Here is a 27258-nt window from a genome sequence, read left to right on the forward strand (position 1 = left end):
GTAAAGGTGCAGAGAAAATAGAATTCTTTGTAGAGGAATCAATATGGAGATAAGATACTTTTGGTAATTGTAAACACTTTAGGATTACTACAATATGGAATTCAAGATGAAAAATGGTGGAAAATGAGGTTGTAGAGTTTATGAAGTATTTCATTTTAGTACTCTGGTTCGATTCTATAGTTAATAGGAATTTAAAATTAAAGGTAATGATATAGTTAGATTTGTACTTTAGACAAATCATCAATTTGGAAGATATATTTCATAATCAAAATTCCCATGGTAGCAAGCCTATTTAATCCAAGGTAAAAATGATAAAATGTATGCAGTAGGGCATGATAAATGGAAAAGGATGAATTGAAGAAGTAGAAAATAAAGTTTGAAGATTTTAATAACAACTGAGAAAGAGGGAGTTCATAGAAAAATGAATGAATAAGAAAGTTAATTTTTGGACAGAATGAATTTGAGTCATTGGGAAATTTAAGGGGAGTTCTTCAGCAGTCAGTTGTACAATTTCATATGTAAGGATGTGTTCTGGACTGGCCTGGAGATAAAAATATTAAGAATAATTAATAACAGCAATTGTTAAAGCTACTATTAAAATTTTGAAATTCAGTCCCATAGCATTCTTATCTATCATGTAATCCTTTTATAAATCACCTGTCTAAAGATCATGATTCATTTTTTTAACTGACTTTTTGTTTTTAAATGCAGTACTAGGATTGAACCCAGGGCCTTTCACCTGTCAGGTAAGCACTCTACCACTGAGTGATACTCCAACCCCAACAGATTTATTTACTTATTTATTTTGGTGGTAGTGGGAATAGACTTATTTTTTAAAGCAGTTTTAGGTTTACAAAATTGAACAGGTTGTACAAAGTTCTCATATACTCTGCCTTTCCCCATGATTTCCCCTGTAATTAACATCATGCATTGGTATGGTATATTGGTTACAATTGATGAACTAATACTGATATTAAATTAACTAAAGTCCATGGTTTACATTAGGGGTTACTCTTGGTGTTGTATTGTTCTATGGAGTTCACCAACTGCATTATAATGTGTCCATTATTATAGTATTAGAATAGTTTTACTATTCTAAAACATCCCTGTGCTCCACCTATTTATCTTTCCCTCCCTCCCCTGGAACCCCTGTCAGTCCTTTACAACCAGTGATCGTTATTATCACTATCATTTTTTTTCCTTTTTCCTGAATGTCATAGAATTGGTATGGTTTGTAGCCTTTTTGGACTGACTTCTTTCACTGATCAATATGTATTTAAGGTTCCCACATGTCTTTTTATGACTTAATAGCATATTTCTTTTTATTGCTGAATAATATTCCATTGTATGAATGTACTAAAGTTTGTTTATCTACTTACTAATTAAAGGACATCTTAGTTTCTTCCAAGTTTTAGCAATTGGGAATAAAGTCACTATTGACATCCATGTGCAAGTGTGGACATAAGTATGTAATTCATATGGGCAACTACCAAAAGTTCAATTGCTGGATCATATGGCAAGCCTGTGTTTAGTTTATAAGAAACTACCATACTGTCTTTCAGAGTCGCCATACTAACTGCATTCCCACAAGCAATTAACAAGAGTTCTTATTGCTCCATACCTCCAGAGGTTTGGGTTTAGGCATTTTCAAAGATTTATGGTGGTATTTCATTTCTTCAAATTCAAAACTCATGAGGCAGACCAAGCTTAACATATTCAAAATCAGAAAGATTATTGTGTTGGATCAGAATTAGGTGTAAGGCAAAATAGAATAAGACAAATACATAAAGGCATACCATTCTTATAGAACCCAGTAAAGACAATAATAAGTTTGATTTTATTCTTAATGCAAATGTTTTTGGTTAGAACTATCGGATGGATAGTGATCCCATTTCAGAATTAGGAAATATAGGAGGAGAAAGGGTTTAAGGACTACAAGATAGTTTGAGCTATCTATTCCTTCCTTTCTTTCTTTTTTTTTTCTTTTTGATACCCAAGTGGAGATATTAACACAGATAATTTGTTATACAGTTCTGTGCCTCAGGGATGGTTTGATATTTCCATGGTTGGAAATAAGGCAGGTGGAGTCATCAGTGTAGGTACATCAGTGTAGGGCTTGCATATGATTACCAGAGAGGAAAATATAGGTAAACAAAAGAAGAGAGTGGGATCCAGCCTCTGGAGGACTTCAGTCTCTCTATAGGTTAACTAAGTGGAGAGGAACATTAGAGAATTATATAATAAAGGAAGAAGAAATCCAGGAAAGTACTGTGTCATAGTAGCCAAGAAGAGACAGTGCCTTAAGAGACTGGTCATTGTTTTCAAATGTTGCTGGAAGTTTCGCTAAAGTGAAGGCAAGGAAGTGACCTTTGGACTTTGCAATACAGCTATGATTGGTGACATTGATAAAAAATAGTTTCAGTGAATTGGTCTGATGGAAGATAGTTTAAAGTGAGTTTGAGAGAATGCCAGGTGCAGTGCACATGCCTATAATCCCAGCAGTTTGGGAAGCTGAAGCAGGAGGATCTTGAGTTTAAAGCCATCCTCAGCAATTTAGCAAGGTGCTAAAGCAACTCAGTGAGACCCTGTCTCTAAATAAAATACAAAATAAGGCTGAGAATGTGGCTCAGTGGTTGAATGGCCCTGAGTTCAATCCCTGGTATCCCTCCACTATCCAAAAAGTGGGTTTGGGAAAAAAATAGGTGGTAAGGACGTAGCAAATGCTGCACAGTCAATTATTTTGATATTTCTGTGATAGACAACAGATAAATGGTATAACAGTATGTTTTCTAAGCAACAGACATTACACCTCTTTTCCTCCCATTAACAAAACTCCAGTTTTATAGCTAGTAAAGATCTATTGCTCTCAAAGAGTAACTACCCTGCTCCCTGTCTCAAAATTAGTCTCCTCCCCTTATATTAACTCTGGGGTTCTTTTCCTGGTAATGGGACTAAGTGTGGCATACTATCTACTTCTAGCTAATGAGAAAGTCAAGTGGAGGACTACCTTTCCAGAATAAACAGAGCCTTGTGAAAAGAAAGGTTCTCTCTCTGACCTTTCTGTTTGGGATGTTGGAATGAAGCCATGACACCTGGCAGCCATCCTGATCATCCAGATGGAGGGTAAAGAGCTAGTATCTTAGAATGACACCTGGAAGAGAAAGGAAAAGATTTGGTTTGTAATGATATTGGTAAGCTGTTGTACCAGGTTTGGACTGCCTACTCTAACTTCTTGTATATGAGATTAAAAGCAAAAACCTTATTATTGAGACTCTTGTGAGTAGATTATCTATTATTCAGAGCTAAAAGCTTTCCTGATAGATACCAATTGGATGACCATTATAAATCAGAAATACTTTCAACCCCAGTTAAAATATAGATGTCTGATGTCCTCTGTCCCAGCTTTTGATCATTTGGTCTGGAGTGGAGACTGGGAATTGATATATATATTTTAAATTCACCAGATGAACTATACAGAAGGGATATTTTGTCTTATTGTTGTTATTTAAGATATAAAATATTCGAGCATATTTGTACATTGATGAGCCTCATCAGATAGAAAGTGAGAAACTGATAGTATGGGATTTCCTATTATCATTTATGATTAGTAGAGAAGGGTAAATATATAACAAAACCTGTGGGGATATGCTTTTTCATTATGTATTGAAGTAAATTTTGCATAACATTAACCATTTTAAAATTAATAATTCAGTGGCATTTTGTACATTCATAGTTTTGTGTAACCATCATCTCTATATAGTGTCAGAGCATTTTAACTACTCCTCTGTAGGTTGTCAGAAATCTAAATGAAGTCACTTGTGTCCAACCTCAACCAAATAGAGAAACAGGAGGTTATGAAGGAGGGCCCTCTTACATGCATAACTATGATAAAAACTATTACAAAGACTCCCTGTAGTAGTAACTTTTCCCAAGGACTTTCCAAACTGAATCTTGTTACAGGAGTCACAAGAACAGATAGCTGGATGTACAAGAACACTTGCCTTATACACTGTCTCCACTAAGGATCTCTTTGTTTAAATAATAATAATAACATATACTTCTCTGTTTTGCCTTTAAAACTTTCCTCTTTTCTCAGTCTACCTGAGTTTCATGGTCCACCTATAGCATGTGTATCCCAGATTATAATCCTCTGCTTCCTACTGAATGAACTCATTTTCTTTGAGAGTCTCTGTTGTTATTTAGGTTGATACCCCATAAAGAAACCTTGTGCTCATTAAGCAGTTATTCTCCATTCCACCCTCCTCCTCACCCCTACATTCTGCTTTCTGCCTACTTGGATTCATCTATTTAGATATCTCATATAGATGGAATCATACTATATGTGATCTTTTGTGTCTTAATGGATTAGATACTTTATAGTTACAAGTAATTTTTTCCCATTGTAAGAGGAAAAACCAAGAACCAGTATACATAGAGAAAGATGAGGGCATGTTATCAAGTAATAACAGAACAAAGGACTCCAACACTTAATGGTCAGGTAGAGAAGGATAAGCCTTTAAAGGTGATAAAGGAAAGAGCAGTCAAAAAAGGAGAAAGATAAAAAATTTTAACAGGGAGTGCTATATATCAAAGAAAGAAGAGTCAACTGTAGAATGCTCTTGAGTCATCAAGCAAGATAAGGGCTTGAAAAAAAATGTCTATGTAGAGGAAGAAACAAAAGTTTAGGAGTCTGGCTTTTTAAATAATAGCTAGGTATGGCAAAGTCAGAACTAAAACCCAGTTTGAGGTCCTCATTCTCTACTGCATTATCCTCAGTTCTGTTTTCTCATAACTCTCATGATATGCCTGTACCTTCTTAGATTTCCCCCTGAAAACACCTTTGAAAATCTTTCTTACTGTCAGCAATGTCAAAGAAGCCTCTCCTTCTTTTGAACTTGGTCTTTACTGATGCTGTGCTTGGAAATATATACCCATTTTTATATTTTAAACATGATTTTAAATATTAAACAGTGAAGTATAAAGTACAGGATACAGATCAAATCCTGCTTATGCTAAACCCCTGATTAAAAGCCTTTGATAGTTACTATCCTATGCTAGGGGATAACATCTAAATTTCTTAAGTCTTTTCAGTCTGACCATAATCTGTATTCTAACCTCAGATTTGGCCAACTTCTTAAAAAAAACGAAAATGATCCCTAGTCTAATGAAATGTTCAGATTTCACTACACTACTGTGCATCAAATGACTTCTATGTTTTTCTTGTTGTTAGTTCTTTTTGTTTCTCAGTCTCCTCATAGTCATTGAGTAGTTGTCACTTAATTTTGTGCCTGACACTAGAATGTGTAGAGAGGTAAATCAGTAAAAAGTTCTAAAAATTCTATGTGTCCCAGTGGCATCATGATTGTATAACAAGAGACTCAAGAAATTGGTCCTTCTAGTAAAACTCTTGAGCTAGCAAGAATTATGAAAATCAGTTCTTTTGGAACTCTAAGATCTAGTTGCACAATTGCAGTATCTCCAGGGAGTGTGAATATGGCTGGTGAATTTCAGTTTTGCATAGCAGCATCTTTCTCCCTCACCCCTATTCCCATGGCAGGGGACCTTGGAGATAGTGGACCACATTCCTTGTAGAAATGGCTGGTAATAAAGCAGACAATAAGAACTTTGTCCTCCAAAAAAATCTTGGTTGTGCATGTTGATCTGCCTTGTGGGCCACTGCGGGAACAGAAAAGAAAAGGAATGAAGCAAAATAAACAGAGCCTAAGAGACTTAAGAGAAACCATCAGGTTTATCAATTCATGTATCACATAAGTCCCAGGAGAAAAGAAATAGATTCGGAATGATTTCAATGAGTCATGGACAGATTCTTCCTAAATTTGATGAACCTTGTTATGAATCCCCCACCCCAAATAATTTTATGTTAAAGCCCCAATCCTGTAGGGCTTTATTTTGAGTATGACTGTATTTTGAGAAGAAGCCTTTAAGGAGGTAATTGAAGTTAAATGCAGCAATAAGGATGGACCTTAATATATTAATACAAGTGTCCATATAAGAAAAGGAAGGGACACAGAGATCTCTCTTTTCATGCACACACTGAGAAAAGGCCACATGTGAAGTCATAGTGAGAAGGTAGCCTTCTGCAAGCCAGGAATAGAGACCTCCCTAGAAACCAACCCTGCTGACACTTTTTTTTTTTTTAACCAATAGCTTCTAGAACTGTGATACAATACATTTCTGTTGTTTACCCAGCCAGTTGATGTTACTCTGTTATGACATCCTGATCAGACTAATAGAAACCTACACATCAATGAAGATGAAGATTGATAATAAGAGTGTCACACTGAGGTTTATTAAAATAAAACTATCCAAAATGAAGAGAAAATCTAGAAAGCAGTAAGACAGAAGCAAATCACCAAAGTATCCCCAATGAGATTAACAACTGATTTGTCAGAAATCATGGATACCAGAGGCAGTACTTGATATATTTAATTAGTGACTCTATATTTAAAATTCTGAGCATCTACCAAACTGTTTTACACAGTAGCTATACTACATCATAGTTCCCCCAGCAATATATGAGCATTCACACTCTACATCCCTTACAATACTCATTTTTTCCTTTTTTTCATTATAGCCATTATAGTATCACAAAGATATAAAGTGGAATCACTTTGTAGTTTTGATGTGCATTTCCTTAAGGATCAATGAAACAAGGTGCTGAGGTAAAAACAAAACCACTAACTAAGAATCCTATCCCTGGCAGATCTATCTTTCAAAAATAAAGAATTTAAGACATTCCTATATAAAGAAAAATCAAGATCTCCCTATAAGAAATGCTAAAGGCAGTTTTGAAGGCTGAAATGACATTCTTGATTTCAAAACTCACTACAAAGTTACATTGATCAAAACAGAATGATATAGCCATAAGGACAGATATTGTTTCAGTCAGTTTTTTTGTCACTGTCACCAAAAACCTGGGGGAAAAAACAACTTTAAGGTAGGAAAAGTTTATTTTGGCGATGGTTTCAGAAGTTTAGTTCAGGAGCCACCAACTCCATAGCTCTGGGCCCAAGATGAAGCAGACTATTATGGAAGAAGAAACAGATCAGGACACGACTATCTTGAAGCAGAGAGTTCCGTTCACCAGGTACAAAATATAAACACCAAAGGCGCTTCTCCAGTGACCTTCTTCCTCCAGCTACACCTAGCCTGTTTACAATTTCTACCCAGGTAATCCATATTGGCAGTTTAATCCACTGATTATGTAACACTTCTAATAATACAATCATTTCACCTCTGAAAACTCCTGCATTGTTTCTCACATGATCTTTTGGGGGATATCTCATATCTAAACCATAACAGACATATAGACTAATAAAATATAGAGCCCAGAAAGAAATACAAATATCTATGGCCAATTAATTTTCAAAAATGTTGCCAATATCATTCAACTGAGAAAGCAAAATCTTTTTAATAAACCATGCTGGGACACCTGGATAACCATATGCAAAATTATGAATTTGGACCCTTAATTTTACTTCATATGTAAAACTTAACTCAAAGTTAATCATTGATATAAATATAAGAGCAAAAACTCCATAGCTAAAATGTGAAGGTAAATCTTGACTTTAGATTTGATAGTGAATCTTAGGTTGACATCAAAAGCATGAGCAGCCAAAAAACAATTAGAGGAGTTGGGTTTTATCAAAATTTAAAACTTTTGTGCATCAAGGGAAATTATCAAGAAAATGAAAAAAATAAACAGCCCACATAATGGGAGGAAATACTTTCATTTTATATATCTCATAAGGTCTTAGTATCCAGAATATGTAAAGAATTCTTAATAACTCAACAACCAAAAGACAATCCAATTAAAAAATTGGCTTAAATAGACATTACACAAAGATATACAAATGGCCAACAAGCACATGACTTCATTGATCATTAAGGAAATGCACATCAAATCCACAAAGTGATACCACTTTATATCTTTGTGCTACTATAATAGCTATAATTTAAAAAAAGGAAAAATGAATATTGTAAGGGATGCAGAGTGGAAATTCTCATATATTGCTGGTGGAATTATGATGTAGTATAGCTACTGTGGTGCTCACTTCAGCAGCACATATACTAAAATTGGAACAATACAGAGAAGATTAGCATGACACCTGCACAAGGATGACACACAAATTCGTGAAGTGTTCCATGTTTTTAGACAATTTAAACAGACCAATATCAAGTGAGGAAATACAAGACTCCATCAGAACCTTACCAACCATGAAAAGCCCAGGACCAGATGTATACACAGCCGAATTCTACAAGACCTTTAAAGAAGAACTAATACCAATACTCTACAATTTATTTCAGGAAATAGAAAAAGAGGCAGCACTTCCAGATTCATTCTATGAGGCCAATATCACCCAAACCAGGCAAAGACACATCAAAGAAGGAAAACTTCAGACCAATATCTCTAATGAACATAGATGCAAAAATTCTCAATAAAATTCTGGCAAATCGAATACAAAAACATATTTAAAAAATTGTGCACCATGATCAAGTGGGATTCATCCCAGTAATGCAAGGTTGGTTCAACATACGGAAATCAATAAATGTAATTCATTACATCCATAGACTCAAAGATAAGAATCATATGATCATCTCAATAGATGCAGAAAAAGCATTTGACAAAATACATCACCCTTTCATGTTCAAAACACTAGAAAAACTAGGGATAACAGAAACATATCTCAACATTGTAAAGGCTATCTGTGCTAAGCCTCAGGCCAACATCATCCTAAATGGAGAAAAATTAAAGGCATTCCCTCTAAAAACTAGAACAAGACAGGGAGGCCCTCTTTCACTGCTTGTATTCAACATAGTTCTTGAAACACTGGTCAGAGCAATTAGACAAACGAAAGAAATTAAAGGGATATGGATAGGAAAGAAGAACTTAAATGAGCACTATTTGCTGATGATATGATTCTATACCTAAAAGATCCAAAAAGCTCCACCAGAAAACTTCTAGAACTAGTAAATGAATTCAGCAAAGTAGTAGGATATAAAATCAACCTCCATAAATCAAAGGCATTTCTGTGTATCAGTGACAAATCCTCTGAGAAGGAAATGAGGAAAATTACCCCATTTACAATAACCTCAAAAAAAAAAAATAAGATACCTGGGAATCAGTGAAAGAGGTGAAAAATCTATACAATGAAAACTAAAAAACCCTAAAGAAAGAAATCAAAGAAGACCTTAGAAGATGGAAAGATCTACCTTGTTCTTGAATAGGCAGAATTAATATTATCAAAATGACAATACTACCAAAAGCACTATACAGATTTAAAGCAATTCCAATCAAAATCCCAATGACATTCCTCATAGATATAGAAAAAGCAGTCATGAAGTTAGAAAAATAAGAGACTCATAATAGCTAAAGCAATCCTCAGCAGGAAAAGTGAAGTAGGTGACATCACTATACCAGACCTTAAATTATACTACAGAACAATAGTAACAAAAACAGCATGGTATTGGCACCAAAACAGACCAGTAGACCAATGGCACAGAATAGAGAACACAAAGACTAACCCACAAAATTACAATTCACTTATATTAGACAAAGGTGCCAAAAACATGCATTGGAGAAAAAATAGCATATTCAACAAATGGTGCTGGAAAAACTGGAAATCCATATGCAACAAAATGACATTAAACTCCTATCTCTCTCCATGCACAAAACTCAACTCAAAGTGGATCAAACACCCAGGAATTAAACCAGAGACTCTATGTCTAATAGAAGAAAAAGTAGGTCCTAATCATCATGTTGAATTAGGCCCTGACTTCCTTAATAAGACTCCTATAGTGCGGGCTGTGGATTTGGTTCAAGCGGTAGCATGCTCGCCTGGCATGCATGCGGCCCGGGTTCGATCCTCAATACCATATACAAAGATGTTGTGTCCGCCGAAAACTAAAAAATAAATATTAAAATTCTCTCTCTCTCTCTAAAAGAAAAAATAAATAAGACTCCTATAGTGCAAGAATTAAAACCAAGAATCAATAAATAGGATGGAATCAAGCTAAAAAGTTTCCTCTCAGCAAAAGAAACAATCTGGAGATGAACAGAGAGCTACATCCTGGGAGCAAATCTTTACCCCTCGCACATGAGATAGAGCACTAATCTCTAGAGTATATAAAGAACTCAAAAAGCTAAGACACCCCCCCAAAAAAATACTTCAATCAACAAATGGGTCAAGGACTTAAGGACCTGAACAGACACTTCTCAGAAGAGGATATACAATCAATCAACAAATATATGAAAAAATGTTCATCATGTCAATCAATTAGAGAAATGCATACCATCTCACTCCAGTCAGAATGACAGCTATTATGAAGACAAACAAAAATAAGTGTTGGCAAGGATGTGGGGAAAAAGGTATACACTGCTGGTGGGATTGCAAATTGGTGCAGCCAATATGGAAAACAGTATGGAGATTCCTTGGAAAACTGGGGATGGAACCACCATTTGACCAGCTATCCCTCTCCTCAGTTTATACCCAAAAGACTTAAAAACAGCATACTACAGGGACACAGCCACATCATTGTTTATAGCAGCAGAATTCACAATAGCTAAACTGTGGAGCCAACCTAGATGCCCTTCAGTGGATGAATGGATTAAAAAATGTGGCATGTATACACAATGGAATTTTACTCAGCAATAAAAGAGAATAAAATTATGGCATTTGCAGGTAAATGGATGACATTGGAGAAGATAATGCTAAGTGAAGTTAGCCAATCCCCCCCCAAAAAACAAATGTTGAATGTTTTATCTGATATAAGAAGGCTGATTCATAGTGGGGTAGGGAGAGGGAGCATGGGAAGAATTGATGAATTCTAGATAGGGCATAAGGGTGGGAGAGAAAAGGAGGGGACAGGGGATTAGCAAGGATGGTGGAATGTGATAGATATCATCATCCAAAGTACATGTATGAAGATATGAATTGGTGTCAACATAATTTATATACAACCAGACATATGAAAAATTGTGCTGTATACATGTAATAAGAATTGTAATGCATTCTGCTGTCATTTATTTTTATAATCAATAAAAAGTATAGCTATTGTGTAAAACAGTTTGGAAGATGCTCAGAATTTTAAACATAGAGTCACTATTTGACCTAAAAGTTTCATTCCTATGAAAATACCCAAGAGAAATGAAAGCATATGTCCACACAGACACATGGGTTTGTAGCAGTATTTACTCATAACAGCCTAAAGGTAGAAACAATCCAAATATTCATCAATGTATGAATGGATAAAGAAATTGTTTTATATAAACACAATAGAATATTATTCAGCCATAAAAGAATGAAGTACTGATATATCCTAGAACTTGGATGAATATTGAAAACATTATGCTAAGTGAAGGAAGCCAGTCATAGAAGGTTAAATGAAAGTTTCCTATGAAATAGTCAGAATAGGCATATCCATAGAGACAGATTTTTTAAATATTTATTTTTTAGATGTAGGTGGATACAATACCTTTATTTTATTTTTTTACTGTGGTGCTGAGGATTGAACCCAGTGCCTCACACACGCTAGGTGAACATTCTATCTCTGAGCCACAACTCCAGCCTGAGACAGAAATTATATTAGTGGTTGTTTGGGAATAGTCAGGCTATATAGAGTGTGATTACTTAAGTGTATGTTGTGTTCAGTTGAGTTGAATGTGATTTACTCACTGAATTATTATTTACTAAGTGTTTTCCATATGCCAGACAGTATACTAGTCACTTTTGCATGGGACTTGACATTCAAGAGAAAGGAAAGACAAAGAATATACAAATAAACACAGAATATATCCAGGTGTTGAAACTGCAATGAATAAAAATAAATCATGTTAGGTAAAGAGTGAAAAGGTTGGAGAAACACGCTACTTTAGTCAGAGTAAAACCTGCCTGTTAAAATAAGATTTGTACAAAGGCTAGAGGAAGTGAAGAAGCAAAACCAAGGGCATGACTAAGAAAAGAACATTCCTACCATCACATATGGAAATATGCTTGGGATATTCAAAGAAATGTTTAAAAAGTTATGACAAGAGTAGGGTGAAAGAGAAGACTGGAAAATAAGTATGGAGAAGTAGCCAGAAGTCAGGGACTTCTGGTCTATGGCTAGGACTTTGGATTCTATTTGAAGAGTGACAGAGAAGTCACTATTGGCTTAGGACAGGTGAGTTATATCATCTAAAAGATGCTTTGAACGGGTCATGGCTATTACTGCCACAATATTCACCTTATAGGAAAAGTAGCAAACATCAATGCCTATATCACCAATTTTAAAATCAGAAAATGTCTACCTATGCCACCCAGTTCTTCTAAGTAGCTTGGTAACTTAGGCAAGGCTCTCAATCTCTTCACACCTCAACCTCCTCACCTATCACATGAAGAATTGATTGAAGTCTCTTACAGGCCTGCCATTCTATGATTCCAGAAAGTTCAGTAGACTTAACTATTATGTTGGTTCTTTTACTTAAGCAAGTGGTTCTCAATCAGGGGCAGTGTTTCCCTGTAAGATAAGATTGGCAATTTCTGGAGACAATTTTATTTGTCATATCTGGGAAGGGAATTGCTGCTATTAGCATCTACTGGGTAGAAGCCAGGGATGCTGCTAAATATCCAACAGTACACAAGACAGCCACTCTAAGAAGTAATTATCTGTCATTAAAGCTTTTGTTTAGGAACCCTGATTTATAAAAATTTTATAAAAACTTTTAAAAATTTATAAAAATTCACACATATACATTTTATGGCATTGAAATGAATGCTTTTCTGACATTAGATCCCCTAAGGTCCTGACCCAGCTTACCAGTTTGCTGTTTATCCAAGCCAAGGAAGCTATAAGCTGTTTGCTCTTAAGTGATTTTGCATCTTGATTCTTTTTTTATATGGGTAGAAAATCTAAACTTAAAAATAGACTATATATACCCTAGAGATTAGAGCTCTATCTGATGTGTGAGGGGTAAAAATTTGTTCCCAGGATGTAGGCTCCCTATTCACTTCACATATTATTTCTATTGCTGAGAAAAAACTTTTTAGTTTGAATTCATCCCATTTGTTGATTATTGGTTTTAACTCTTGTGCTACAAGTGTCTTATTAAGGAATTTGGGGCCTGACCCCACGTGATGGAGATTAGGGCCAACTTTTTCTTCTATTACACGAAGAGTCTCTGGTTTGATTCCTAGATCCTTGATTCATTTTGAGTTAAATTTTGTTCATGGTGAGAGAAAGAGATTCAATATCATTTTGTTGCATATGGATTTTCAGTTTTCCCAGCACCATTTGTTGAAGATGCTATCCTTTCTCTATTGCATGCTTTTAGCACCTTTGTCTAATATAACGCATATTGTAATTTTGTGGGTTGGTCTCTGTGTCCTCTATTCTGTACCATTGGTCTACCAGCCTGTTTTGGTGCCAGTACCATGCTGTTTTTGTTACTATTGCTCTGTAGTATAGTTTAAGATCTGGTATAGCAATACCATCTGTTTCACTCTTCCTGCTTAGAATTGCTTTAGCTATTCTGGGTCTCTTATTTTTCCAGATGAATTTTATAATTGCTTTTTCTATTTCTGTGAGGAATGCCATTGGGATTTTGATTGGAATCTCATTGAATCTATAGAGTGCTTTTGGTAATATGGCCATTTTAATAATATTAATTCTGCCTATATACAAGCAAGGTATATCTTTCCATCTTCTAAGGTCTTCTATTTCTCTCTTTAGGGTTCTATAGTTTTCATTGTATAGATCTTTCACCTCTTTTGTCAAGTATTTTATTTTTTTGAGGATATTGTGAATGGGGTAGTTTCCCTCATTTCCATTTCAGAGGATTTGTCACTGATATACAGGAATGCCTTTGATTTATGGGCGTTGATTTTATATTCTGCCACTTTGCTGAATTCATTTACTAGTTCTAGAAATTTCTTGGTAGTTTTTTTGGAGTTTCTAGGTATAGAATCATATCGTCAGCAAAGTTCTTCTTTTCCTATAGTTATTCCTTTAATTTCTTTCGTCTGTCTAATTGCTCTGGCCCTTGTTTTAAGATCTATGTTGAATAGAAGTGGTGAGAGAGGACATCCCTGACTTGTTCAAAACAAAACAAAACAAAAAAAAACAAATAACCCAGTCAACAAATGGGCCAAGGACCTGAACAGGCACTTCTCAGAAGAGAATATACAATCAATCAACAAATACACAAAAAAATGCTCACCATCTCTAACAATCAGAGAAATACAAATTGAAACTACTCTAAGATGCCATCTCACTCCAGTAAGAATGGCAGCCATTATGAAGTCAAACAACAAGTGCTGTCGAGGATACGAGGAAAAAGGTACACTCATACATTGCTGGTGAGACTGCAAATTAGGTGCAGCCAATTTGGAAGGCAGTATGGAGATTCCTTGGAAAGCTGGAAATGGAACCACCATTTGACCCAGCTATTCCTCTTCTTGGACTATACCCAAAAGACCTAAAAACAGCCTACTACAGGGACACAGCCACATCAATGTTTACAGCAGTACAATTCACATTAGCTAGACTATGGAGCTAACCTAGATGCCCTTCAATGTATGAATGGATTAAAAAATGTGGCATATATACACAATGGAATATTACTCAGCACTAAAAATTAACAAGATCATGGCATTTGCAGGGAAATGGATGGCATTAGAGCAGATTATGCTAAGTGAAGTTAGCCAGTCCCTAAAAAACAAATGCTGAACATCTCTGATATAAGGGGGGTGACTCAAAATGGGGTAGGGAGGAAGAACATGAGAAGAAGATCATCACTACATAGGGAAGAGAGGTGGGAGAGAAAGGGAGAGAGAAGGGGAATTGCACGAAAGATAGGAGACCCTCATCATTATACAGAATACGTGTATAACGATGTGAGGAAAAAGAAAAACAAAAAGAAGTGTGTCACATTAGATTGGGTAGAGAGAAGTGATGGGAGAGGAGGGGAGGGGAAGGGGGGAATGGAAGGACAGCAGAATAAAATAGACATTATTATTGCTGTATGTATATACGTGACTGCATGACCAATGTGATTCTGCAACCTGTACACTCAGAAAAATGAGAAATTATATCCCATCTGATTCAAATGTATGATATGTCAAGATCATTGAACTGTCATGTGTAACTAATTAAAGCAAACAAAAAAGAATTATTTGCATAATAAAATCAATATTTCACATCGCAAAAACAAAAACAAAATAAAATAGACTATAAAAACAACATTCCAGTAATGTACAAAGAGGTGTCTTAAATTATGCCTACTTACATTAAAAGTTAACACCTCAAATACTGAGTGTGACTTCAGGTAAGTTACTTGACATCAGTTACATTCAGAGGCTGAGACCCTCTGGCATAGGGATATTATTTTCATGATAATTTGTTGCAAAATGCTTAGCCCAGTGCCTGGCATAAGGTAAAAACATTTAATGAATGTATTGTAATTTGCTAGGTAGGCTGCATATGGCCTGAAGTTTGTAAATTATTTTTTTACTTTCCTGGAACATTCCCTGTTCTTCCCAACTCATCCTCCCATTCTCTTTTCATGTTTTCTTTCTAATCTGATTATAAATTAAGAAATTAACCTCTACTCTACAGACTTTAAGAAATGGGTATAAAAATAGTTTCTAAGTGAAGGCCTGGAGACCTATACTTAGGACAAAAGTGCATGGATTTCTACATGTTGACTGCTTAGAAGCTTTCTTAATTCCTATATTCCCAGTTATGTTCCAAGTAACAGAGCTCTGACACATGAATGACCTCTGCATGTTGTTTCTATTATATCATAGTTAGGTATTGAAAAAAGTTGCCTCATTAGCTGCTATAGTTTGGATCTGGAATATCTCCCACAGGTGCATGTGTTAAAGGCTAGATCCTCACCTTGGTGCTTTTGGAAAGTGGTAGAACCCTTGATGTGGGGCCTACTGCAAGGTCTTTAGATCATTGAGTGTGTGTCCTGAAAGGGACCCTTGTGTCTTTCAATTTCTCTTTTACTTCCTAGACTTGAGGTGAACAACATTGTTCTGCCACTTGCTGCCCACAATGAGGTAGTTCCCTGAAACAGACCCCAAAGCAATAGAGCTAATCAATCATGGGCTAGAACTTCCAAAATTGTGAACCAAAATAAACATTTTATTAAGGTGATTATTTCAGTATTTTTATTACAATAACAAAGATAACACCTTAACTATTTCATTTACAGTGTTTAGTAATCCCTTAAATTTTAAAATGCTTTAAGAGCTCAATCTAATCAGCAGAACCTAGAATGTCCTTAATGAAAACATATCATAGTATTTGTAAATAAGCTTTGAGAAGTTACACTCAGATCTATGGATTTTAAGCACATAATATTTTTAATACTTATGAATAAGAGTTTTTAATAGTTAGACTTAAGGAAGACAAAATCTTTCAAAGGGAAAATGTCATTTTTTTAAAAAAATATTTTTATTAGTTGTTAATGAACCTTTATTTTATTTACTTATTTATATGTGGTGCTGAGAATCAAACCCAGTGCCTGACATATGCTAGGCAAGCACTCTACCACTGAGCCACAACCCCAGCCCAGAAAATGTCATTTTAAGTGTACCTTTTCCTAAACCTTTTTTTTTTTTTTTTTTTTTTTTAATGACAGGCACTGTTGGTTCTCTCCTTCTTCCATATTGGCAACCACCAACCACTACATCCTGGTTACATGACCATGCAGCAACATACATTTCCTAATTTCCTTTGGACCTAGGTATAGCTCTTGTGGCCAAGTTCTGGCCAATGAGTTTGTGTAATTTCCTTTCTCTTCATGCTGGAGCTATATTTGTGGCTTACCATTGGGTTATTACACAAGGGTGAAATAAATTTTTGTCTCAAGTCATTATTATTTTGGATGGCCCAATACAAAAACTTTATTTCAATAACACATTGAATAAACTGTCAAATATTTAAATTCAGTTGTCATTTTAAGGTTCCTGAAAGTTTCATTTTCAGCCATTCTGCACAGTGATAATACTTGTGTAATTCTTAACCAAGATTAGATGGAAAAAATCAACAATTTTAAAAACACAAGCTTGAGCAATAGTTTTTGCTCTATTAGGGCTGTACAATATTATTAAAATAACAGAAATAACAATGTGATGAATTGAGTCCCATCATCTGAAATAGCAGGCCAAGGTTTAGTTTCCCAGGGCTAAATCTCCCAGCATTCAGGTATTAGCCATGTGCAAATTTAGCCGTAGATAAAAGACATATTCTGTTATCAGAGGTCTTGGCACAATGGGTATTTGTTGACTCTGGACTGACCCTTGCAGACTCTCAAGCTCCAGAACCTTATGCCTGTGAATGATCTCAACTATTCCACAGGTGTATCACTGGATTACATGCAATATTAGGCCTTGCTTTTTTACCTAAAGAAATCTGTTTTGGTCTAGAGAAGTTAAAAAAAGGAAGCAATGTTTTTAGTTCAACTACAAACCTGCACTCATCTTTTTAGAAGCTCTTCCTTCAAAGGTGAAAATAGTCATGAGAATAATAATGTCAATAGCTATCTTTAAATCTTAACTTGATAGTATTATTACATTTCCTAAAATAAAGGCTGGGAAGGCAAATATTTACTTACACTGCAAGACAGTAGCATCTCCTCCATCAAATTATATGATCCATAATGGAGGGATGTTTATTGCTAATATTGCCAGTACTTAGGAAGGCTCTCAATGAATCTAGAATGTATGTGCCTTGGAATTTAACAGTTATGATTACTTATTTTTAGAAACTTTAGAAATTCTCCTTACATATAATAAATGAGTTTGTGGGTTCTTTAGTTATTTTAGATTTCTGTATGACAGAATGTATTTTGTTTGTTCTATAGTTAATAATTAAATTGACAATCTCAGGGCTGTGGCTCAGTGGCCGAGCACTTGCCTAGCATGTGTGAACACTGGATTTGATTCTCAGCACCACATATAAATAAATAAATGTCCATCAACAACTTAAAAAAAAAAAAAATATATATATATACACACACACACACAATCTCATTTTTTACCAGAGGAATCCTAGAATGGAAGCCCACCTTTTCTGTCACTCCTTGTTTCGTTGTGGAAAACTCAAGTCTCTGCTCAGTTTTTTCTCAGTTGTAAAAGGAAGGAAATGCTTTCTATTGTGTGAAATTGTTTCCACACAACATAAAATCATCACTTTTTGACAAAAAAGTGATTTAATGTTATATAATCATGACCTTATATTTTAAGCAGTAAAAGGCTGAAAATACTATGCAAAAGCTTTTATTCTACATAATTAGCAAATAATTCTGAGAACTATTTCTTGGGGAAAATTTCAAATTTAGCCATTTTAATCAAATGAGAAACTTTATTTTTGAATATCTAATCACATAAGCAAGTCTCCCCAATTCCTCACTCTGAATAATTTTTCCAGTCAGGTATTAATGGCTCAGCTAAAGAAATAAAAGTATGAAATCCTAATACAGTATTTTGTACGTTTGACTGGAAATCATATATATTAAATTTAATTGTTCATATACAAAGGTTTTGGCCTTCAAAAATAGCAATTTTATATGGCACAAAATAAATGTATTTAGTATTAAATACTATGAATTAGAAATAATAATAGCCAAAGCCTCCCAGTTGTCCCTTCTATTCTTATCATTTCCTGCCTGTAGGGGTGTGGTGGGTGTTTCTTCTAAAATTTCACAATCTTGTGTGGCAGGAATTTGTGTCTCTCCTACATAGCAATTTGCAACTTATGGTTTAAATGACTATTTTTTTTTGTTTTGTTAACTATTCTAAGAAGCTAATATGAAAAAATAAGTGTTTTATAGAGAATATACTGGAAATTCCTTAATGTTCCTGAATTATTTAACTCAGTGGTTCAAAAACTTTATAATGTTCATAATAATCTATAGAGAACTGGTTAAAACAGGTTTCTGGGCCCTAACCCCAGAGATTCTGATTCAGTAGGTGAGAGTGGAGCTTCTGAATTTCACTTTCTACCAGATTCAAAAATTATGTTTGGTTTCATACTTTGAGAACCTCTGAGCCTGGATCTAGAAGACTATTTGTAACCAGGCATTTTCTCTTTGGTCTTTCAGCAAATAAAACTAGAGCTTATGAGGTTTGAAGTAAATTTCCTTAAAGTCATTTTCTCGTTAAAGTAGTATACATTAGCTCAGTTTTAAGGTAATTAAAAATTCCATCTGTCTTGACTTAGTTGCTTCAGTCTACAACTCAGGATAACTCCGAGGAATTTGTTCACCTGTCCACTCTATAGAACGGCACTGTGTTCTGTCCTGCCAGTGGGGCAAGGGTCGCTCCAGCCTTACCCTTGGAGCTTTGGCCCTAGCGGCTTCACTTGCGTTATCAAAGGCAGAGCGTCCTACTTGACAAACAGCAGGAGGCTCTTGATAGAGAAGCGCGGGGGGTGCCAATCTAAGAGACCAAACCTGACATGCTGCGGTGAGTCCACCTACTGCCATCCTCCAGGGACCTTTCCTGAGCGCAGGGAGACCAGTCGAAGGGAAAGGCCACCCAGAAGCAGCGAAGTAGGCAGCGTCCCACCCACCAGAGATCTAGTAGGGAGCCAGTGCCCAAACCGCCGTCTCTGGGTAGTCTCTGGATTGCCGGCGCCCAGGAAACCACCCGCCAGAAGACCAACCCAGCACCGACTGGACAGGCAGCGCAGGCCAGGATTCAGGAGCGAGCTTGATCTCTCATCCCAGTCCCCTCCCTCCTTCTCCGGCTGTGAAGATGTCCGCCAAGCCCGAAGTCGGATTAGTGCGTGAAGCTTCTCGGCAGATCGTGGCCGGTGGTTCAGCTGGTAAGGCCGGGGCCCCGCTCTGCTCGGCTCAGCCGGAGACTAGTCCTTTGCCCCATCGCGTGCCCCGAAAACATTTCTCAGACAAGCTTCCCGGTCCAAGTTTTATCCTCTTTCTTAAAATTCTGCGCGGCCGGTTCAATACCTGAGCCCGCAGAGCACAAGGGCAAAGGAAGCCAGAGCTGGCTGAGAGTGCCATGTGTCCTAGATAAAGTCGCCTCGGCACTGATGCCAGCAGCTCTTGGGTTCCTGGCCTTCTCTGTTCCTAGGCTGCAAGAGGCGGGCAGCACCAAGTCTTGTAATTTGAAAGAAGTCTTTTTTGCTTTGCTGGCTATTTTGTTCTGTTTTACTTAAGTTTGCTAGCACTTGTAGATTCTCTCCAAGGTAGCACAGATCATCAGAGTATTAGGTATGACTCCGCAGGGCTTCTTATTGCTTTCCGCAGGGCTGCTTATTGCTTACCATTCTTTCTTGGGAATATAATTGCGCCATAAATAGGCATATTAAAATTAAATGCATATTTTAACACACAAACAGTTGGTATAATGGAATTACAATTTATGGAGAGTTATGCTGTAGGAGAAAGAAGAAAAACCGTTAGCAAATGATATGTTATAACCATTCTTGGCAATAATTGTGTTAAATGTAGCTGGGGAAATTTACCATGAAATTATGCGCATGGATTTTAAAAAATATTTTAAAGTGTAATTGATTAATTTAGTCTATCATATAGTGGTGCGTTTTATTATAAATACATAACAAATAATTACCATAACAAATAAATACCACAATTTAATAAGTGTGATTATTCCTTTAATAAATTATGATGATACTAATAAATCATATTAAGACAAGGACAAGAAAATGTTTAATGTTGATTAGTAAAATTTACAATATTATAAAACAGATTTGGGCTGTTTATAAAGGACTACGACAAATTATGATCAGTATCATTATGTTGAATCTTAAGGGTACCACAAGCAACTAGATGTGTCACAATGTGTACACTTTTCTCAAGTTCATATCTCATTATTAATTATTAGTAACAATTGAGGCATTCATTTCTTATAGGTAATTTGTGGATTGTCCACCCATTATGATGTCAGTGACCGTACTGCCTACTTTTTAAGTTGTTTTCCAGTAGTGGTGATGAACTTGCACTGATTTATTCACAATTTTTGGTGGATTTCACAATGGCCACGGCTCTGCTAGCTCTACCTGACTCACTTTATTCCCAGTCTGTGACCTTGATCAAAGAAAACTCACTTGTCCCAGAGGGAAAGTGGAGCTAGTTGGTTAACATCTTAAGCTATGAACAGTGATTAATAAGCATCTGTATATTGGTGATTAATAAGCATCTGTATATTGGTTTAGATAATAATAATATGTATTAGGAACAGTTAAACTCAAAGGATGTTAAAAGTAGATAAAAATTTAATCCTATTTATGGTGTTTTGTTGAATAAGTATTTGGCATACATATAATGTATGATGCCATCATATAGTCTTATGATTGTAACTAGTATGAATGAAAATTAGGACATTTATAAGATAACTTTAAAATAGTAGAATGATTAATTTATATAGTTTTGTGGGTTTTTGATAAGTGATGAGAGTAATTTATACTTTCATCAGAGTGAAAAAGAGTACTTGGCCAAAAGCATTTTCATAAGACTTTATTGCAACTGTAATAAATGCAATAATCCTTTTGCATATACTAGATCAAGGGTCAGAAAAAATCAATATACAAGCATAATTTTAATAAAAAGAAGATGCATTTGAATTTCTAGCACAGGAATTCTGATTTCTGGTACTATCATCTCTCTGTGTATTATATGATCTTCTGGTTGTAAAGTTCAAAAATACATTGTAAGGGAATGTTCTCTTAAGAGAAAAAATATATAAACTGGGGAGGTTTATTGGAGAGCTAGCAGCATGTCTAATGACATTTAAGGTCCAGTGTGCATTTCTGAAGAGGAGAAGGAAGTAGATTCTCTTCAGCTCTTACTTCTTTTCTTTGTCAAATGGTCAAACATCCCCAAGGCAGCAGGTTGGTGGCTAATAATAGGGCCATAGTGTTACTACTACAGCTGTTAGGATGGCTTGGCATACTCCACACATTTGCCTGGTAAAGAAAACGTGCTCAAGTGGATTTAGTTCATTATAGCTGAAGTAAGTCATATTGTACCTAGTACTCCAGACAACACTGACCTGAAGAGGTCGGATGATAGACTATGAGTGACTGGCCCCTTGCTGTTGAGGACCTACCTCTGAACCACAGCTGAGTAGCTTTATAGATTTGTGATGAAGTCTACAGCTGTAACATAGATAGGGGTGAGATGGAAAGTCATGTGCTTCACTGAAACCAAGGAAATGGATGAGAAAGGCCTTGTAGCAGTCTTCCATTATATAATAGCCTTCCTTTAGGGAGAAAAAGCTGCCTTTCAGCAGCTAACAGGGCAGCTTGTCTTTGTTTCACTTGGAGAATTCATCACAGAGCATTCTGTCAAGACCAGATTAGGCTGTGATTGGGCCTTGCCATCCTGGCTTATATAGAGATATCCAAGGTTGTCAGGGTGTACACTTGACAAACAGGGAGATTTATTTCTCTGTGCCATCTTGGTATCCTGAGCATTGTTGTTTCTAGTAGTTAACTACTGTTTTCAGCTTTCAATGAGCTCTTCTATGTGGCAGAACCTGGTCTCCAACAGCTTTTAAATATCCATGCCTTTGACTTCTGTTCCCTGGTAAACATCAGAGACTGACTTGTTTTCTTTTAATTTTTGTCCAAAATCCCAAGGAAAGACTCAAAACAATCCAGAGTTGACAGGGTTCCACCTCTACATCAATCAATCAATGACTCTAATCAATCCCCATGTGAATGTGTGGTGCTGTTATGCCAGATTCATGGGACCCCAGTAGACCTCCAGGAGCCGAATCTGATGCAATCACACAAGAGTCTTTATTGCAAGCTTGAGCCTGGACTCACAGCCATTCCCAACACAGGGGTCCCAGGGAGTGAGCCCTGGTCCTTTGTTCAGTGAGATTTTATGTTTTGGGGGGATACTCTATGCGTCACAACATCACACAACAAATCATTCCATACCACGGGAAAATCAAACAGCAACTCTTAACATTGATTAGAACATTCAATGGCAGAAACAAGTTGAGTAGGGTGATTGGTTAACCAAGAGGGGGATTCCTTTGAACTGATTGGTTTAGGCCACGAGGGGTGTACATGCTAAACTACATGGTTTCCCAACGTGTTATCAACCACCATAAACTACTTGGGGGTCATCTTGCATTCCAGGCATTTTCCCTGTCTCATGCTGATTGAAGGTTGCTAGGGCAGTTGCTATGGGTCCTAGCCTGAGTCAGGGACACCTGGTGCCACAGACCTCTCCTGTTATTTATAGACAAACAACTCAGCAGGGTGGGTATGTGCTTAGGAGTGCTCTGTGGGTTTTTCCAAGGACAAAGTTCACTCCCCATTCCTTGGACAGGCTTTGCTCTGAGGTAGAGGCTTGTTTCTCAAAAATGGAGTCACATTAGTTTCTCATTCCACCCTTTGTCTAGAAACTTGGAACCAATCATGGTTCCCTCAGTTGGAGGTCTATATGGGCAGGCCTTACATCTTGGTAGGATTCTCCTTCTGAGTCTAGGGCTTGATAGTGGGTACACAGAACCTATATCTGAACTGTGTTTACTCTGTTCTTGATGAAAGCCACTAGCTTGTTCACAAGTGGTCCTACTAAGGTTGACACTAGAGTAAACAGTAACCCTCAGGGGACAGTCCTTAACTTTCCAAACTCAAAATTGGCCTCCTGACTCGATTTACCTATCTACACTGTCTATCTATTTCTGGCTTCATTCCCCCTTTAATTTTAGGAACTCCTTATTGCTGTAAGGAGAAGGGGCGATGGCTCGTTCTGGCTACTTCAGAGCAGATATAGGGCATCAAACATGAGGGGGCTCGACGTGGGAGACGACGTGGGGGACGTGAGTTCCCTTTTAGAAATCAGTTCAGTTTGAAGTCTGGTTGGGGAAGAACAGGTTGTAAAGTCATCTGGGGATGGGTGCTTCTATGAGAGAAACAAAAACCATGAGTACTGAATAAATGTTGCAGCAGCTGGAACATGTCACTGTATAGAAGTTCCCTCATCAGGCTCTAACATCCCCAGTTATCAGGACTGTAAAGATAACATTTAACTTTTAGTGTTACAGATGTCCTTCCCCATAAGATACAGTTTAATAATTTAATGTCATCTGATATTGCAAGATCCTTTTACTAGTATGACCTCTGTGTCTAATAGAGAAACCTTTAATTCTGGTACTCAGGGCTGGATAATCATACTAGCAAACACCAAGCCTACCTGTGTAGGATAGGAATATCTGTAGGCCTTAAACTAAAAACTTCTGTCTCTGGCAGCTCCTCTTGATAATTTCTTTTGATAATTATCAGGCATTCTTGCCTAAGAATCTCTTCTGTAGCCTCCAGTCTTACTTATTCTTGGGGGCTAACACAAGGTGTAAACCTTAAGTTACATTTAACTATTATTATTTAAAATGCCCAGGAATAGCTGTGTTTTGGTTTTAACTGTCTTTGCTAAGTGTTTAAGATGAAGCAAGTCAAACTGACTTTTGTTTCTATCTATTGTTAAAAGTCAGCTGAGTTTCCATGGGAATCCTGGGGGAACTTTGGAGCAGCTTTTCAGTTCTGCTAGTGCCATTTGCGATAGGATGGATCCAGGTCTTGCTTGACCATGTGGCTTCCCTTGGAAGCATCAGGGATGTCTCCCTTCTCCGGTGAGAAGCAAATGCACTGATTGGCTTTCTGTTCTCCAGTGGTCTCATTAATCTCCCTGATCGGAAGGTTATGTGGCCCAGAGTTGCAAAGCTCTTTAGAGAAGTCCCTTGCTCCCTGGATTCAGACTGACTCAGAGGGCAAGAGCCAAACATTGGTTTTCTTGGCCCTTTTAATTTAACTTTAATTTTAAATCTTAATCTTAAACATCCAGCAAATCAATCTCACCAGAGTACTGGGCTTTAATGTCTATCTCTCTATCCTGTAGGTGATAACTTATCATTTTACATTAACCTAGGTTGTGTGTTCTTAAAACAACACCTCTGCAAAACATTAATAAGCAATCTTTAGACCATTTATAAGAAAACTACAGAACAAAATTAACAAGAGTAAAAACATATTTAGTTCGTGTAATAGCCACCTTGAACTTTGGCAGAGTTATACATCATATCCCCTGTTTGAGATCCTAGTAATCTTGACAAAAACCAACTTTTGGACACAACTTTAAATATACTGAAATCTGGCCTACTTCTTTCATAGTCATTTTCACATGTAGTGAGATGGGACACAGGCCTTATCTCAGGTAAGGCGGGGCTCTTCATAAATCTTAAGTAAAGTGCTGTAGTTCTGAAGCTGATCTTTGCTTTTTAAACATCATTTTACAAAGCTTTCATAAATTATTGCTCAAGTTCACATGAATATTAGCTAACACAATATAATATCACATCTAAAGCATGAATTAAAGAAAGGCTGAAAGCTTTTAACCTTTTGTAGAAAAGTAGCAAAGTACTTTTGTGTTTTGCAATATTAAACTTTTACATAGATTAGGCTTTCATTAACTTAAAAATACATTTAAATTGTACCTCAGTGTAAAAAGTAACATAAAACTTTACATATCTTATTGATAACAGGTCCAGTTATAGAATATCAAATGATATAAATAAATTTCCAATATGGCTTTTCTTTTAAGCCTAAAATTACCACACAACTTTAGAACACCAGCTTGATATAATGCTCTTTTAAAGCTTCTACCTTACAGACTTGTATACCTGGAAGATATGAACACATTAATAGCACCACAATTACAATGATGTTTTTATATTAACCAAGTTTAGCTTTTAAAGAAATAACATGTATAATTCTCTAAAATAACAGTTCTTGTTTAACCAGCTGTTTAATTCCTTTAGGATTACTTGCTCTAGAAACAAGAAACAAAACTTAATAAAACACAATGTTATAGGTACACTAATGTTTTAAGAAATCTTTGTCCTTTTAACATATGACTGATTGTAAAGACAAACTTACACAGACCTTCTTTATCACTTACTTAAAAATCTTATTTGCTTAATCACATAGACTCTTTTATCTAGAAACACATTTTTTTCTTCTATTAAATCCATACTTAGAACCTTCTAATTTCTCTTTTCCATCTGTTAACCTCCTTTTCTGTTCACATTTTAGAACAATCCTTGTAAATTTCTGAACTTAGAGTATTTCATTTTAATAAAAAGAAATACTTGATTTTACTTACAGTACTCTTATTTGGAACAGTTAAAACTTTTGGGCCTTTGTATATAGAAATCTTCTATAAACCCCTGTATTTAGAATCACATCTGTTTACCATTTCATGAAAACACAATGTCTAAGTATCAGGGATGACAAAGCAACTTTATACCTTTTCTTTTTTTCTTAATTTTCCAACTTACGAAAACACCAATAATGTTACCCAATGCAATTCAAGGAGTTAAGAGTACTCAATGGTATATTTAAATTTAGCATTTTAACCTTGTAAATCAATCAGATATCCAACAAAAGTACTCATAAATGAGTAATCCCATGTCAAATCTACAGTTCAATCAGATATCTAACAAAAATACTTATAAATTAGTAATCCCATGTCAAATCTACTTTACTTATTTTACCAAAACAGCAGACAAGTGTATTGAACAGTGTTAGCCATTTCTTCCTTGTTGAAGAAAAGTCCTAGAACTAAAGCATATCACACATTTCATAGACATCAACATTTTATTAGTTCTTTTTTGAACACCTAGAAAAACTTGTAAGCTTAATTTTAAAGACATCATTATTTTCATCTGTTTACCCAATTTAAATTGAACTGTTTAAATCACATGAATCAAAGATATTTGGATTCATTTTTTAAAAATTTCATGAGGCTCCTCATATATCTGCCAATTGTCATATCATGTGCATGATATATGGACATACACACATACAGACATACAACACATAACACAAGTGTGCACACATAACACAATAGTAAAGGCCTTGTAGCTTTTCTCAGGTGAAATCTCCATTGCAATGTTTAAAAAACTCAACAGTTGATCAAAAATAGAACTCATCAGAAAAACATTAACCTAGGTCTGTAGGATCAAAATCATGAGCTCAAAAAAAAAAAAAAAAAAAGAAAAAGAAAAAAAGAAAAAGAAAAAATACAGAATCTAAGGAAAAACAAGAGTCCTAGAAAAAAATGACTGGCCAGTAATTAGTAAATACCATACAATTTACTTTTTGGTTTAATCTAGTTTGAGTTCAGGTAAAAGACACCTTTACTTTTTTATTTTCTGGGCCTCAGATAATCTCCTACTGAGCTTGCAGGCTTCT

The 27258-nt window shown here is 35.9% G+C and overlaps 1 protein-coding gene, 1 long non-coding RNA gene and 1 other non-coding gene across 11 annotated transcripts in view; 2 read left to right on the top strand and 1 right to left on the bottom strand.

Annotated features, from left to right (window-relative positions):
* The window catches only part of Slc25a21 (solute carrier family 25 member 21), a 497747-nt gene that overhangs the window by 1672 nt on the left and 468817 nt on the right, over positions 1–27258 (top strand). For 3 of the 9 annotated variants that reach the window (XM_078050204.1, XM_078050206.1, XM_078050211.1), the window contains exon 2: positions 712–746. Coding sequence is in view for 4 of the 9 variants with exons in the window: in XM_078050209.1 (XP_077906335.1) it covers positions 19767–19836 (70 nt within the window). In the remaining 5 variants the exon portion in view is untranslated. Of the gene's footprint in view, positions 1–711; positions 747–19316; positions 19837–27258 lie in introns of those variants that run through there. The other 6 variants (XM_078050203.1, XM_078050199.1, XM_078050209.1 and 3 more) reach the window with 5 other exon arrangements.
* Positions 371–4519, bottom strand: LOC144377840 (uncharacterized). The gene is made up of 2 exons (XR_013439025.1): positions 3057–4519; positions 371–541 (listed from the first exon to the last, which is right to left on the bottom strand). It is a non-coding gene; the product is annotated as an uncharacterized LOC144377840 (long non-coding RNA).
* LOC120887130 (U6 spliceosomal RNA) lies at positions 8068–8174 on the top strand. The gene has a single exon (XR_005730278.1). It is a non-coding gene; the product is annotated as a U6 spliceosomal RNA (small nuclear RNA).

The sequence above is a fragment of the Ictidomys tridecemlineatus genome, chromosome 5, assembly GCF_052094955.1.
Source record: "Ictidomys tridecemlineatus isolate mIctTri1 chromosome 5, mIctTri1.hap1, whole genome shotgun sequence".
NCBI classification, from domain to species: domain Eukaryota; kingdom Metazoa; phylum Chordata; class Mammalia; order Rodentia; family Sciuridae; genus Ictidomys; species Ictidomys tridecemlineatus.